Raw genomic sequence first — 15,838 nt, 5'->3', positions numbered from 1 at the left:
CTGGGGGCGCTGGTAGAGGCTCGGGCTGAGGATCCAGTAGCGGCCACGTCCTGGAGCAGGTGAGCTTGTGCCGTCCTTGTTTTACAGTTGGGTAGTGAGGTGAGGGCTAGCAAACGAGTCCTTCCCCTAGAATTCTGTAGGAGTCTACAGAAACCAAACGTGTCTCATTCAGAAATGACGGTGCTCAGACATTGATGAATCTTACCTTCTCCGAAAAACTGGGAACAGACAAAAACTCAAATGATAAAACAGGGATCAAAGTGGCTTCGAGTCCATATAATCCTAATTCCTGCAGGTAAAAGAATATAGTTTTGAATTGGCCAGGGTTGTTTGGGAAATGAGGAAAAGGTCCTATTTCACAACTTACTCTGTGCCAGTTCCTCAGAGTTTTAGCAGATGGACCCTCCCCTTGACTGCAATCACGAGGCAGTGTTAGGCTCTCAGGGACCAGGCGCGTCAGGTACTTACCCTGATGTAGGGATCCTGGCCACAGTCGTCCTCCTTAGGGTCTTTCAGTAAAAGAACCTTCATTATTGCCTGGCGGTCTCTACAGGGTGCTGTGACAGAGCAGGGAAACGGATCTTAATTAGATCTCAAAGGCTCTTCCTAAGCAGCGTCAGCTGGGCTGGGCGCCAGAAGCAGGTAATCAGCTGCTGGCTGAAGCGGCCTATCCCTGGCACACAATGACACGGCGTTTATGGGCTCGTTCCTTCTGAAGACCCTGTCACCGATAAGGCCCAGGGACAGCATGCTGGCACTTGATATCACTTGGAAAGGCAGATGAAAGCCATTAGGGAAAGGCAGTGTCCTAGCTAAACATTTAAGGCTCACAGAAGAGAATTGATGCAAATTCTGGGTTGTATCTATAACAAATATAGAAATGAGCATCTTATATTTTAAGGAAATAAATAATTACTTCCATTTCAAGGTAAATATACTCAGTTGCTCATAAGCTCTTTAGGAAGTGACTATACTGACTCTTCTATTTCTCAAATGATGTTTTATAAATGTGGTCGAGCATCATGAGAGAATTTTTCAAAAATTTTCTAACAACCCAGAAACCAGTTGGTTGATATTTATCAAAAGGCTTATATACTTCATACCCCTTCTTCGTATAATTTCACTTCCAAGAATAAATTCTAAGGTGACACTCATAAATGTGTGCAAAGATTAACATAAAGATATTCATCCTGGTATTTTTTTTTTAACTGACATATAACATTGTGTAAGTTTAAGGTGTACAATGTGATTTAATACATTTGTATGTTGCAATATGATTACCACCGTAGCATTAGCTAACACCTCTATCACCTCACATAATTATTTCTTTTTTGTGGTGTGAACAATTAATATCTAGTCTCTTAGCACCTTTGAAGTTTACAATACAGTATTGTCGACTATAATCACTATGCTGTGCATTAGATCCCCGCCCCCTGCCCCCCCCCCACCCAGAACTTATTTAACTACGAGTTCCAAGTCTGTATCCTGGTATTCTTTATAATTGCAAATAATTGGAAACAATGTAAACATCTAACAATGAGAGAATGGTTAAATAAATCATGGTACAGTTATATGAAATCATTAAAATATTCATAAACAACTTAATTATATGGATTATTTAATCACAAAATAATGTTAAGTTTAAAAAAGCAGCATTCAGAATTACATTAAGGTACGATTTACAGATTTTATACATACATATATATGAAAGAATATTCTTTGGTGGTAGCTTAGGGTGATTATTTTCTTCTCTACCTCTTTCTGTTTTACCCCCCAATTTTTTACAATAAATATTAAATTCCATTTGTGTCAAGGGGGTAAAAGCACCTTATAACCATCCCAAAAGCCTCAAGTCAAATACTGTCGAAGACCTGCAAAATAAACTCTGCTGGAAATGCAGACTATATCCCACAAGTAGCATTAGATTACCAGTTAGTTACTTAATAAATCTTATACAGTGGCTGATAGTAGTCAAAGAAAGTATATTGCTTGGAGCAGAAATGTGTTAACTCTGGGAGCCATTACTTATAAATTATTACTGAACATATTTCTGGAACATTATAATATCTGTGGGACATCTTAGGAAAATTGTCTCCAAATGAATTGCTTTGTATCTAAGCAACCAAACCTGGGTGAACTAATAATAATTATGAAATCAAGTTCAATTAATGCTGCTGTCGAGCTGTTAGCTAGAGAGACGGGAAGTTTGCGAAAATGGGCAGTACCATCGTTTCTATCATTTCCTGAAGTTATTCAGAATGTGTCTCCCACAGAAATCAGGAATCTCCGTTTCGGTGATGGTCACTGTTAGGTGTCAACTTGGCGAGGATATTTTCCCCATTTATTCATAAATGCTAACCTAGGTGCTGCTGGGCAGGTATTTTAGAGATGTGATCAAGTTGACTTACTGAAAGGATCACACAGAACAAACCAAGCGTTTCGGTGAGATTCAAAGAAGGAAGACATTTATTTTCATTCTGGTCCCAACCATTTCAAACAAGGCTGTGGAGAGATGGTCTCTCATGGAATTACGTCGGTACATCCTGTTAGCTCTGCCTTCAACATGAATCCACGGTCCAGCCACCTCTTAACGTCCCCGCTCCTGAGACCACCTGCACGCTGGCTTTTAGTAAAAGGGATGATCCTAGGTAATCAGGGAGGGCCTGGTTCAGTCAATAGAAAGGCCTAAAGAGCAGAACTGAGGTTTCCTTGAGGAAGAAGAAATTTCGCCTGTGGCCACAGCTGCAGCTCGTGCCCTAGCCTGGCCTGCCCTTCCCATCAGCTTGCACAGTGGATTTCAGCCCTGCCTCGCCAGCCCTCAAGGCTGCACAAGGCGATTCCTCGCACTAAGTCTCCTGACATATATCCCCTACTGTTCTGTTTCTCTGTGGACCCCTGACTGATACACCTTCCAATCTGGGGGCTGCAGGAGTCTGGCATGTCACTGAGTGGCAGGTAGAACTTGGCATTTTCTGCATAAATCTTTCTGCGGCACGCAAAGCAAGCAGCTATTGTGGGGATTAAAAAGTGGGAGCGTAATGCTGTGAAGCAGGGATCCTGCGGCCACAGACCCCTACTCAGCCCTATCATGTTCCCCCCACCTTGGTTCTAGGCTCCAGGATACACATCCCCAAGTTTCCAGAGCATCTGTTACTACTGCTTTCAGATACCAGGAGCCAATCTCTCACACAAGTGTTTCTACAGTGGTCTCAGGCAGTGACGCCTGGGACCTCCCTCAGGGAGGTGCGGTCTGCATTATTTGTTGGAGGCATGGACAAGTTCAAGCACTCCAGGCTGTGAGGTGACGTGGCAGAGGTGACTGGGGTGTGGGTTTACCTCTCCAGGGCGACCTCTCTGAGCAGGAGAATCTGAGTTGAGATCTGAATGGTAACAGCAGGGGCAGAAATGTTCAAGTGTCAGAAAGGGGCTCGGGGTGTCCCCAGGGGTGAAGGGTAGGCGTGGCTCAAGAGCAAAGGATAAGGGAGGCTCTGGTTCCATGAGAAACAGGAATCCACTGGAAGGTTGAAGCAGGAGTGACAGTGGTGGGATTTACGCTTCAGAAAGACCTCAGGCTTTGGGGCAAGGCTGGCCACCACAGACGAGGCGTGCAGGTGGTCTCAGGAGCGGGGATGTCAAGCGGCTGGACCGTGGATTCACGCTGAAGGCAGAGCTAACAGGAGGTACCGACGTAACTCCACGTGAGACCGTCTCTCCACAGCCTGGTTTGAAATGGTCGGGACCAGGACGAAAATAAATGTCTTCCTTCTTTGACTCCCACCTAAACGCTTGGTTTGTTCTGTGTAATCCTATCAGGAAGTCAACTAATATTCATAGACAGTTACTGTGAACCAGGCACTGGGTATATAATACAATTCCTGCCCTCATATTAATGGGAGGGTAAAACAGATACATTACAAATAAGTGAAAAGAGTGACAGAGTCACAGTGCAATGAGCATTAGGAAAGAAAAGTCAGGATGCTGTGGAAACATAACTGGCAAGTCTTATCTGGACTAGGAGGGGTGGCAGGGATTGCCACTTGTCCCCAAACATCCACTCTTCCCTTCTCCCTCATATGAATGGAACCCCTCATAATAACGGGGCACGTGGTTGCCCAAGATAAAAACGTGTAGCGGGATGTGGCCAGGTGACTAGGTTCTGGCTGACAGGATGGACGTCGAAGTGACGTGCACACTTCCAGGTCCTGCCTTAGCAGGAAGTGCTGCGCCCCTGCCCTCCCCTTCCTGCCTCCCGCTGGCGGGAATGTGGGCTGGCTGGAATGTGGACCAGGTGGCCAGCGCCTTCTACTGCAGGGGAGGGTAACGCCCTGGGGGTGATGGAAGGAGCAGGACCCCTTTGTATGGCAGAGGCACCAGTCAGCCAGGGCTTTTACATCAGAGAAAAGGAAAGTCCTATCCTGTTTCAGCCATTGTTATTTGGATTTCTGTTAGAGCAGTGAAACCCATACCCTAACTAATACAGAGGCCAGAATGGCTTCCTTGAGGACCTAATGCTTACACTTAGACGTGGTGCCTGAGTAGGATTAAGCTCCAAGGTTGGCGTGCCTGAGGGGTGGAGAGGTTTGCGGCAGCTGGAATGTACAGGGGAGAGTGGGGAGACAGGCCTCATCTGGTCCTATTAGGGAGTTTGGATTTATCTTAGTACCAGTGGGAGGCGTCTTGCTGATGGATTTACTTCTCCTCTCCTTCTCTCATTTCTGCTTGCCCTTTTCTCTTCCCCTTTCTCTCTGGGGCAACACAAGGAGGGACGTGTGGGGTCACAGAACAAGCACAGGATGAAGGGCCAAGAGACCAGCTTTACTGTCCATGATATGATCTTCTTTTCTCCCCTGTCAAATAGGAATAACCTCTGCCCTACCAAGGCCACTGAGTGACTCAAAGGAGATAACAACAACAGCTACCCAGTTATTGAGCACTTACTACATGCCAGAGACTGTTCTAGAAGCTTTACATGCATTAAAGCTATGAGGTTTATCCCACTTTATAGATGAGGAGACTGTGGCATATAGGGGACAAAACTCACCCAAAGTTCCTGAACCAACGAGTGGCAGAGCTGCCACACTCAGGCAGCCCAGCCCCAAAGCCCGTGCCCTTACCCCTGCGCTGTGCTGCACACCCAAGTGCTTGGGAAGACAGACAAGTATAAAGACATAAAGGACTCCCCTGGTGGCGCAGTGGTTAAGGATCCGCCTGCCAGTGCAGGGGACACGGGTTCGAGCCCTGGTCTGGGAAGATCCCACATGCCGCGGAGCAGCTAAGCCCGTGCGCCACAACTACTGAGCCCATGTGCCGCAACTACTGCAGCCCACGTGCCTAGAGCCCGTGCTCCGCAACAAGAGAAGCCACTGCAATGAGAAGCCCGCACACTGCAATGACCTGGTCACCACAGCTAGAGAAAGCCTGCACAGCAATGAAGACCCAACGTGGCCAAAAATAAATAAATAAATTAATGATAATTTTAAAAAAAGACAAAGTATCACTCTAGTGCAAAGTGCTTCGTTTGGTAACGAAAACATGTGAGAGCAAAACCAATCTACCCACTGCAAAGAGACAATATTTCTTCTGGGTTCTACTCTGTGGTTCTCTCAGGTAATAAAACTGATGCCTTCTGGGTAACTGTTAAGAAATTCCATGAGACAGGCTGCAGGACTTGACAAACAAAAATCAAATACTACCCTTGTCCCTTTTCTGCCGTCGCTCAAAGCATCTCTAACGTAAAATTAAGAGGAGCCGTTGCCGATGCTTCTTGGCCACGCCAGAGCCCATGTCGGCAGGTTCACTGAGAAAGGGTCCAACTGACAGGTGCACACAGATAGCCGTGCTAACACCCTGGTACTCTTCTCAGTAACTGAGAGTTTAAAGCTGAGAGTGTCCCCTCACCCCGACGCCCCGTAATGGACAGGTCCTGAACTGCTGGGCACATCCAGCCAGGGCAGAATCCAAAGGCTCAGAGAAAGGCCTGCAGACACCTTCTCAAAAAGGGAAGGGCATTCCCAAAAGGTCCTGCAGCGCCCAAGGGTCCACAGCAAAGGCCCAGGGACCGGGTGACAGAAACAGCTTGTAGCAAAGGAAACACTCGCCAGGGGAGGCCTGGCTCCCGGGGCAGCTGGGCCCCTGTGAAGGCACACGTGATCACCAGCCGCTCTGTGAACCAGGAACGACCCCCCTGCCTGGAATCTGCAGCTTCTGTCCAATGGCTTGCTTTCTACAATCATGGGGGCTTAGATGGTGGCATTATTGCAATTTCTCACAGGCTAAAGGAAAGACCGGGATATTTCTAGAGCTCAGCGCAGACTGTTATTCCTAGCTCAAGAAACCCACATTCCTGTCATCTCCAAAACGTAGCCAGCAAGAGTGGGAAAGACAAACATTGCTACTTCTCACCCACACGGTTTCCCATCCTTAGGACCACAGAGGAAACAGAGCCAGCCCAAAAGGTGTAGGTGCCCTAGCTCTCATGGAAGACACAACTGATTGAACTGGGTTCCCTCCAAGGAAGTCCTAACCCTTGGTACCTACAAATGTGAATTTACGTGGAAATGGGGTCTTTGCTGATGTAACTAGGTTAAGCTGAGGTCATGGTGGATTAGAGTGTCCTATATAACTATGACTAATCCAACACGACTGGCTTCCTTAGAGAAGAAAATCTAGACACAGATAGAGACAGACAGAAGGCCATGTGAAGGAGGCAGAGACTGCAGAGACGCTGCCAAAGCCAAGAAACACCTGGGCCCCCCAGCAGGTGGAAGAGGAAGGAAGGATCCTCCCCTAGAAGCTTCAGAGGAGGCATGCCCACGGACACCTGGACTTCAGACTTCTGGCCTCTGGAACTGGGAGAGAATAAATTTCTTTTGCTTAAGCCATGTGCTCTGTGGTATATGTTACAGCAGCCCTAGGCAACTAGACAGAGGTGAACTGATTTTTGGTGCTGTCTACAGGACTATGTCTCCTAAGAAAAAGCACCTGTGTGTGTGCTCCCAGCATGGCCAATCCTTCGTTTTCAGCTGAGGAATTTGAGGTTGGGGTGTGGCGGGGGGACCTGCCCGAGCTCACACGGGAAGTCCGAGGCAGAGCCAGTACTGAGCCCAGGCCTTGGGGTCTGAGTTCAGTTCCCCCCACCAGCTCATGCCCATCCCACCATCTAAAGACTGGAGGAAGCAACACAGCCGTTCCTGGTGGGTGATATGCCTCCATGTGAACTAGTACTCAGCATGACATTTTCACTCAGTTATGAAGCTTTTCATTTGGGGTTTAACCTTAATTATTTTTTATTTATTTCCCTCTACCCCGAGTCCCTGCAACTTAACACGGGAAGGGATTTTACCACAGCCCTCTTCTATTCTGGGGCAGGAAGAGTGGGGGAGATGTCAGAATTTTTTTTTTTTTTTTTTTTTTTTTTATAGCTACTTTATTTATTTATTTATTTATTTTTGGCTGTGTTGGGTCTTCGGTTCGTGCGAGGGCTTTCTCCGGTTACGGCAAGCGGGGGCCACTCTTCATCGCGGTGCGGGGACCGCTCTTCATCGCGGTGCGCGGGCCTCTCACTACCGCAGCCCCTCCCGTTGCGGGGCACAGGCTCCAGACGCGCAGGCTCAGTAATTGTGGCTCACGGGCCCAGCTGCTCCGCGGCATGTGGGATCTTCCCAGACCAGGGCTCGAACCCGCGTCCCCTGCATTAGCAGGCAGACTCTCAACCACTGCGCCACCAGGGAAGCCCCAGAATTTTTATCCTTATAGTTAGGGCGAAGTTCAGCTGCACCCTGAAGGCTTGCAAGCCCTGTACTTGCCCAGCCTCAAGACCGAAGAAAGAGCCCGGAGTCAGCGACAGAGACATCAGGGGTTGAATGGATGAGGGATCTTACGTGTCTGAAGCAGGGTCCTGGAGTGACACCCCACCGTGTGTGGCAGACTGCGGGAAGGACATGGCAGCAGTCCTTGCTACCTGGGGAAGAGGGCGGTTACCAGTTATGGGGAGAACTGACGTCAGGTTGGCTCATCAGTTGCCAGGGAAACCAGCGGAGGGGCCGCCCCTCGCCGCCCCTTTGATAGATTATCATAGTGGAGATAGTTCTGATTCAAAGATTTCAAAAATCACTAGCTGGCGCCAGGAGCAGGTACGGAGGCATTTACTGGTTATGTCATAGGCGCTGTGACTGACAGGAAAGGTCAGTCAGGTGAGTAGGGTGTAGGTGAGGCAGGGCTGCTCGAGCAGGGGACGTGCAGAGAGCAGGAGAACAGTCATCTGGGTGGCCTGACCATACAGGTGACCATGTATACCAGTCTGTCCAAGACAGTCCCAGTTTACAGCTGTTGCTCTGGTGTAATTACTGACAGCACCCAACTGCGCTCTCAGAAGTCTCCCGTTTTGGACAGTAATTATGGAGTCACTTTCCTTATAATAGCTATGGATGCTCACAACTGTTTTACACAGCTTGATGGAATGGAAAAAATGCAGGACTAGAAATGAGGAGACTCTTATTCCTGTCCAAGAGACATGAGAGGTTTCAGTAACACAGTGTCTGGCAAGTATGAGAATGGTGGTCAGGCAGTAGGGCCAGAGCGCAGGGAGCTCCAAGGGGGAGCAGACGGGCCCCGGGCTCAGAGCCACCGTGCAGGGCCATTCAGGCTGTGGTGAAGACTTTGCCTATTATCTGAATGAGATGTGATACCACTGGAGGATTCTGAGCACAGAACTGACCTGCTCTGACTTAGTTTCACAGGACTTCTTGCAGGTGTGTGGAGAAAAGCCTGAAGGTAGAAAGGAGTAAAATAGGGAGGATGCTGGAACAGTTTCGGTGAGAGATGATATGGGCTTGGACCAGATTGGCATTTGAAGTGGGGAAAAGTGACTGCACTTGGATATATTATAAAGGTGTAGCCAACAGCATTGACTTGGACTGGACGCAGGGTAGAGAGAAAAAGGAATCAGGGTGACTCCAACTGGACAACTGCAAGAACGGGAGCACCACGGCAGGACGTGAAGAACGACACAGACTACACTCGAGAATGCCTCTTCTCCGCCAGCGCACCGCAGCCCGTCAGAGTCCTGGGAATGGGTTCACAGGTGCGCCTGGGGTCTGGGTCCTCTCAGCCCTTGGGGCAGCTGGGTAGAGCCCAGGGCAGACAGAACTCACTCCCACTGCCTCCACGCCCACCCCAGCCAGGGCTGACTGCCTTTGGCTGTAAACTGTAAAGCCTCGTCTATTTATGGAAATGTGCTGAATGAATATTACCACTTACTAGGGGTGCCACAGTGCTAAAAGTTGAAGAGTACTGGTATTAGACGTCCAAATGGAGAGATCAGGCAGGCGCTCTGGGCTTGGGGAAGGAGTCAGGTCAAAGGACAAAGATTTGGGAGTCATGAGTGTACAGATGGTATTTAAAGTCCTGGGACTGGGTGAGATTATGGATAGGAAAGAAGGGGGCCCAGGACAGAGCCCTAAAGCACTCGAACAATGTCAGTCAGGGATGCAGGGTAGAAGGGATCCTGGCAAAGGAGAAGGAAAACAGATTGGAGTGTGTCTTAGCTTGGGCTGCCATTAACAGACCACCACTGACTAGTGGGCTTAAACAACAGACAGTTATTTTCTCACAGTTCTGGAGGCTAGAAGTCCAAGATCAAGGTGCCATGAGGGTTGGTTCCTGGTGAGGCCTCTCTTCCTGGCCTGTAGACTGCTGCCTTCTTGCTGTGTGCTCACATGGCCTTTCCTCTGTGCTTGTGCAGAGAGAAACCCCTGGTTTCTTATAAGGACACCACTGGTCCTGTAGGACTTGGGCTCTACCCTTAGGACCTCATTTAATCTTAATTACCTCTTTAAAGGCCCTATATATAAATACAGTCACACTGGGGGTTAGGGCTTCAACACAGGAGTTTGAGGGGCAAAATTCAGTTCATAACAGAATAAGTTACAGTATAAAGTGGACATAGAGATGTAATTGTAGATAAGAAGAGTACTGCTATTAAGAAGAGTAGGAGAAATAAGGCCATAACTGGCAAGGGAGGCAGTGAGGTCAAGAGAGGTTCCAGAAGCGTCCCTCCTGCCCCACATACACACGTGAGAGACACCAGAGCGAGGGTAGGCGTGGAGAAGGGCATTCCAGATTATAAGCAAGTCAGGGAAGAATGCTATGCAATGCACTTGGGGAGCAAATGAGCGAGGTCCTTTGGTATGACTTTCTCCTTGAGGTTCCTGGTATACCTTGTTCTGCCTTGTCCACCTTGTAGAAGCTCCTGAATTTTAGCCACAAGGAGAACTAAGAAAGGACAAGCTGGCCCTCCAGGCCAGAAAGTTGACTCTCAATTAGGCAGGACAGGGGCTCTGCCATACTGCTTTCATTTAGCCAAGAAACACTGAGTCTCTTCTTTGTGATGCTGGATACTGGATGCTGGGCAAGGGACAAGTCAGACTTAGTGCCCACCCTCAAGGAACTGCAAGGCTGGTGGGGGAGGATGGACAACCACAGAACTGTGAGTGAAGTATTGAGAAAGAGACAGTCAAGGTACTTCCTACTGCGAACTGCCAGGATTTGGAAGAAAGGCTTCCAAATCCAAAGGTGCCTCTGGGTCTGGGGCTCCTCTAATTCAGATTTTGTATTCTGCTGGGGCAGATGATTTAGGGTGAAGTATCCTTATTCTAACCACTTTGTATAGAAGGTCTGTTGGGATTAACAAATAAAGGAGTGCAGCATCAAACTCATGCGGAATACGTTTAAGATGGGTAAAGCCAGCTAAGATGCTTTTCATTTACTAGAGCCTGGAGTATTCTAGGGATTGGGGCAGGCAAGGGGGTTCACAAAAAGTGAACAAACCAACCCCTTCTCAGCAATATGTCACTGTGGCCAATGTACACCTTCACACAGAACTCCTTTAGCTGTTCCCATCAAGAAGTTCAAACACCAGTCACTTGCTATGAAGAGCAAGCACTGAAAGGGCAAGTCCCTGTACTTGGCCTCTGTGGTGGATCGAATCCAAAATTTATATTTTGAATTCTTTTAACCCCCAGGACCTCAGAATGTGAGCTTATTTGGAAATAGGCTCTTTGCAGATGCAGTCAAGTTAAAATGAGGTCATTAGGGTGAGCCCTAATCATTTATGACTAGCACCCTTATAAAAAAGGGAAATTTGCACACACAGATACATACAGGGAAAACACTAAGTGCAGATGAAGGCAGAGATCGGGGTGGTGCTTCTACAAGCCGAGGAAAGTCAGAGATGTGTCAGCCAACCACCAGCAGCAGGGAGAGCGGCCTGGGACAGATCCCCCTCACGGCCTCAGAAGGAACCCACCCTTCTGACATCGTGATCTTAGAACTTTAGCCCCTGGAACCGTGAGACAGTACATTTCCCTTTTTCTTTTTAAATTTATTTATTTTTGGCTGCATTGGGTCTTCATAGCTGTGTGCAGGCTTTCTCTAGTTGCAGCGAGCGGGGGCTACTCTTTGCTGCGGTGCACGGGCTTCTCATTGCTGTGGCTTCTCTTGTTGCGGAGCACGGGCTCTAGGCATGCGGGGTTCAGTAGTTGTGGCACGCAGGCTCAGTAGCTGTGGCTCGCGGGCTCTAGAGCGCAGGCTCAGTAGTTGTGGTGCACGGGCTTAGTTGCACCGTGGCATGTGGGATCTTCCCGGACCAGGGCTCGAACCCGTGTCCCCTGCATTGGAAGGTGGATTCTTCACCACTGCGCCACCAGGGCAGCCCGAGACAGTACATTTCTGCTGTTTACGCCATCTAGGTTGTGGTACTCTGATAGGGCAGCTCTGGGAAAAGAATACAGTCTCGTCCAGGTTGAAGCTGCAAGTGTGGTGGAAATACAGCACGGGAATTCCTTCCTCCCTGCGCTTCTGTGACCAAGTTGAAGGCTCCCTGTTGTAAGAAGCTCCTGTGCTAGCTGAAGAATGTCGTTCGCCCTCTGCCTCTACAAGAGTGAAGTTACCAGCCACTGCAGTCGCTGACCTCTGACACACCCCGAAAGGAGTTCAGGGCAGAGATCAGGAATGAGGCGCTCTGAGTTCTGGAAAATCTGGCAGAACAGGTCTTCAAATAGATATTTTCAGGAGGCAATGTTATGAACGCAATTTCTTGCATCTTCTCGTACCTATAAAAGCACTCAAATCAGTAACGGAGATGTCAGCTCTTTGTGACTAGCAGCATCCTTCTACCGGTGTGTGTGCTTGGCTGCACGTACCCCCTTTACCAGAATCATATATTTCATTCTGACCTCCCCACTACCTCTTCCGAGAAGCTCCTCCAAGCTATCTGAAAGACTGTCTCCTGGGCTACAGTCCTCAGTAAGCCCCAAATGAAACTGAACTCACAGCTCTCATGTTGCGTGGTTTGTTTTTTTTAAATAAATTTATTTTCTTTTATTTATTTTTGGCTGAGTTGGGTCTTTGTTACTGTGCGCGGGCTTTCTCTAGTTGCAGCTAGCAGGGGCTACTCTTCGTTGTGGTGCGCGGGCTTCTCATTGCGGTGGCTTCTCTCGTTGCGGAGCACGGGCACTACGCGTGGAGGCTTCATTAGGTGTGGCTCACGGGCTCTAGAGCGCAGGCTCAGTAGTTGTGGTGCACGGGCTTAGCTGCTCCGTGGCATGTGGGATCTTCCCGGACCAGGGCTCGAACCCGTGTCCCCAGCATTGGCAGGTGGATTCTTAACCACTGCGCCACCAGGGAAGCCCTGTTGCGCGGTTTTTGTTTTTGTTTTTCAGTCGACACCTGTTACCTGTATTGCAGCAATACGAGGAAGCCAGGAACAGAAGGAGAGGCACGGGTATTCTCAGGCTTTTAGGCAAGGAGGATTGTATGTGAGCCACTGTGAACTTTGACGAGAGGCCTGGTGGAGTGGAAGAAGCTTGTGCTAGAGGGGCTGAAGCCTGGGTTCTGGTCTATGTTGTTCTCTTGGTCTCAATTCCTGCATCTGTAAAATGGGCTGGGTCCTCTGAACCACTGGCTTTTCTGAGAGGCTTTCTTCTCCATAGTAGATGCTCAGTAATATCTGTTCGCACTTTAGATTTACCCAGCGACTTTTGGAGCAGGGGGGATGGTCACTTTTCCTTAAAGAGACAGGGAACTGACTTGATTAAGGCCTCTTTGCTGGTAAGAACGAGCCACACCTCAAACCCACACTTTTTAACCATGTCCTGCTGCTCTGAGATCAGCAATAACAGCAGCCACCCTTTTACCCAGCACAGACTTTGTGTGATTTACCAGGCTAAGCATTTTACATGCAAGACCTTAATCTTCATTTAAACCAGCAAGGAAGGTATTATTATTCCTTTTTTACAGAAGAGGAAACCAAAACTCTGAAGGTTGGGTAACAGGCTCAAGGTCACACAACACAGTAAGTGGCAGAGGTGAAGTTTCACCTCTTTCCAGGTGAAGTCTGGAGCCCATCCCCATTCTCCCAAGCACTTGCTACCACCTCTCTGCTCCTTTAAGATAAATTCTGAGCTGAAGGTGAAGATTGGGCCAGCAGGTCAGCAATCTAGTCTCTGACTGAGCGAAGTTCCCTGGGGTCAGTACCATATTTTCTTGAATGACAAAACCATGGTAGTCCATTTATTCACATTTGCTACTCATTCACACTCTGACCATGAGCTCAACACTGGGTACTAATCCGAGGGCACAAAGTAAGGCTTTCCCCCCCCCCCTTCTCATATCAAAGCAATACATGCTTATTGTGGAAAATTTGCAAAATACAAAAAAGTATAGTTCCTCAAAAAATTAAAAATAGAATTCCTATAGGATCCAACAATTCCACTTCTGAATATATACCCCCCAAAATTAAAAGCAGGGACTTGAACAGGTATCTGTACACCCACGTTCATAGCAGCATTATTTACAATTACTAAAAGGTGGAAGCAACCCGTGTCCATCCATGGATAAATGGATAACAACAAAAATACATACAATGGAATATTATTCAGCCTTAAAAAGGAAGGAAGTTCTGACACATGCGATGGCAAAGATGAAGCTTGAAGACATTATGCTAAGTGAAACAAGCCAGCCACAAAAGGATAAATACTATATGATTCCACTTATACGAAGTCCTAGAATAGACAAATTCATAGAGAAGGAAAACCACTTTCCAGGGACCAGGGTAGGGGAGATTGCAGAGTTAGTGTTCAATGGGTACAGAATTTTGTTTTCCAAGATAAAAATTTTCTAGAGAGGGATGGTGGTGATGGTTGCACAAAAATGTGAACATACTTAATGCCACTGAACTGGACACTTGCTTAAAATGGTAAATTTTATGTTCTGTGTATTTTTACCACAAAAAAAGTATAGAGAAACAGGGAAAAAAATCACCCATGACATTTCAGTGCAGCTCTATTGATAGGCTGGCACAGTGTTTTCTGAGTCTTTTTCTAATCTTAGCCTTTTATAGGTCTTTCTTTACAGCTACCTCTCTCGTGCATTATTGGAAGATGTTTTTACATTGTTGTAGGACCCAAAGGGGCCACTTTAAGCTATGCCATCATATGTGAAGCCCTGATGTTTACACGTATTATATTCCATGTTGTGGCCTGGTAGACAAGACTGCTAGGAAAGACAGAACTCACAGAACACAATCATGGGGACTCTGGCTCTGAGGACCCTTAAGGTATCCTGCTTCCACTTCCTGCTGCTGAAGGATCATTGAGAGGTTCTCACACTTCTGCTTAAACTTCTCCAACATCCAATCTCACAACTTGGGGACAGCTCATTCCAATTTTGCAGTCACACTCATCCAACCTACTCTCCTCATTTTACAGACAGAAAAAAAGGAAAGCCATAGACCTCACTCTCAGAAAGCAGATGTCTTCTCTAATTTGTGACTTTCTCTCCAAATAGTATTCTTTACAACAGGCTGCAAACTGGCAGTGTGTGGGATAAACCTGACCGGTAGATGAATTTTATTTGGCACAAGTTTTACAAATCAAGATTTTTTGGGTAAAAGTCCAGAACTCCAGGTTCTGTTGAAATGTGAGAACTGACCACACTGGGCGGCATTTCCACTCGGCCACAGCTGGCAGCAGCTGCCCGGTACACGCTCTCTACCTTGCCAAAGTCCCCTGCACTCTGTTCTCTCCAAAGAGGCTCAGGTCTAATTTAGAAATCCCCGCTGGCCCTGAAGCATACAAGGTTGATCCCTGACTTTAAACTTTCAGATTGAGAAATGCACTCAGGATCGGTTTCATTCATCACCGACAAGGCTGTGCCACCGACTGTGCTGGGGCACGCCCGCAGGGTTGGGTCTTAACCAGGCTTGAGGGCACCTGCACAGATCCGGCGACCTTCCATTCGGGGCCGACCACTGCCCGCGGACTACGGCCCAGCACCCAGGCCAGCACTGGCCTCAGGGGTTCCGCTCCCGACTCGTCACACACCGGCAGGGCAGCAGGCTGGCCCCTGCGGAGTGCCGCGTAGTCGTCGGTACCGTGCGCGGGCGACACCTACCTCGTCTGGCTGATGAGGCACTCGGCAAGCGCCCAGTCGGGGGCGGAATCTCACGGTTCCCACCAGCAGGCAGCGAGGCTGCGGGAGCGACCAGCCGGGAGGGCGGCCCCCTCACCGCGTGGCCGGCGCTGCCATGGCGACGGCCCTCCCCGGGCCCCAAGCACCAGCACTTGCGCCGTGGGTCGCGGAGCCCCGGCCGCTCTCAGCTGGAGCTCACGCATGCGCACCGACACCCAGGCCCCCGATACCTAGCGGAGATGGGTCGAACCACTGCACGAAGGGGAGAGAGAACCTTGGAAAGGCTTGAGAATGGATGGAAGGAGGAAGAAAAGGCCAAGATAGGAACCCAGATTGGACTTGACTCTTAGGTATCAAGGCTGTGGAATCC

The 15,838-nt window shown here is 48.5% G+C and overlaps 1 protein-coding gene across 3 annotated transcripts in view; it reads right to left on the bottom strand.

The window, feature by feature from the left end:
- The window catches only part of UROS (uroporphyrinogen III synthase), a 33,752-nt gene extending 18,077 nt beyond the window's left edge, over positions 1-15,675 (bottom strand). For 2 of the 3 annotated variants that reach the window (XM_007173361.3, XM_057531396.1), the window contains exons 1-3: positions 15,451-15,675; positions 469-557; positions 206-289 (exon numbers count right to left, since the gene is read on the bottom strand). In XM_007173361.3, the coding sequence (XP_007173423.2) occupies positions 206-289; positions 469-531 (147 nt within the window). In that variant the 5' untranslated portion in view covers positions 532-557; positions 15,451-15,675. The remainder of the gene's footprint in view (positions 1-205; positions 290-468; positions 558-15,450) is intronic. The other variant, XM_057531395.1, reaches the window with a different exon arrangement.
- Between the last annotated feature and the right edge of the window lie 163 nt (positions 15,676-15,838).

The sequence above is a fragment of the Balaenoptera acutorostrata genome, chromosome 16, assembly GCF_949987535.1.
Source record: "Balaenoptera acutorostrata chromosome 16, mBalAcu1.1, whole genome shotgun sequence".
NCBI classification, from domain to species: Eukaryota; Metazoa; Chordata; class Mammalia; order Artiodactyla; family Balaenopteridae; genus Balaenoptera; species Balaenoptera acutorostrata.
Note: the sequence above shows the minus strand (reverse complement) of the source record. Positions and strands in the feature narration are given on the sequence as shown.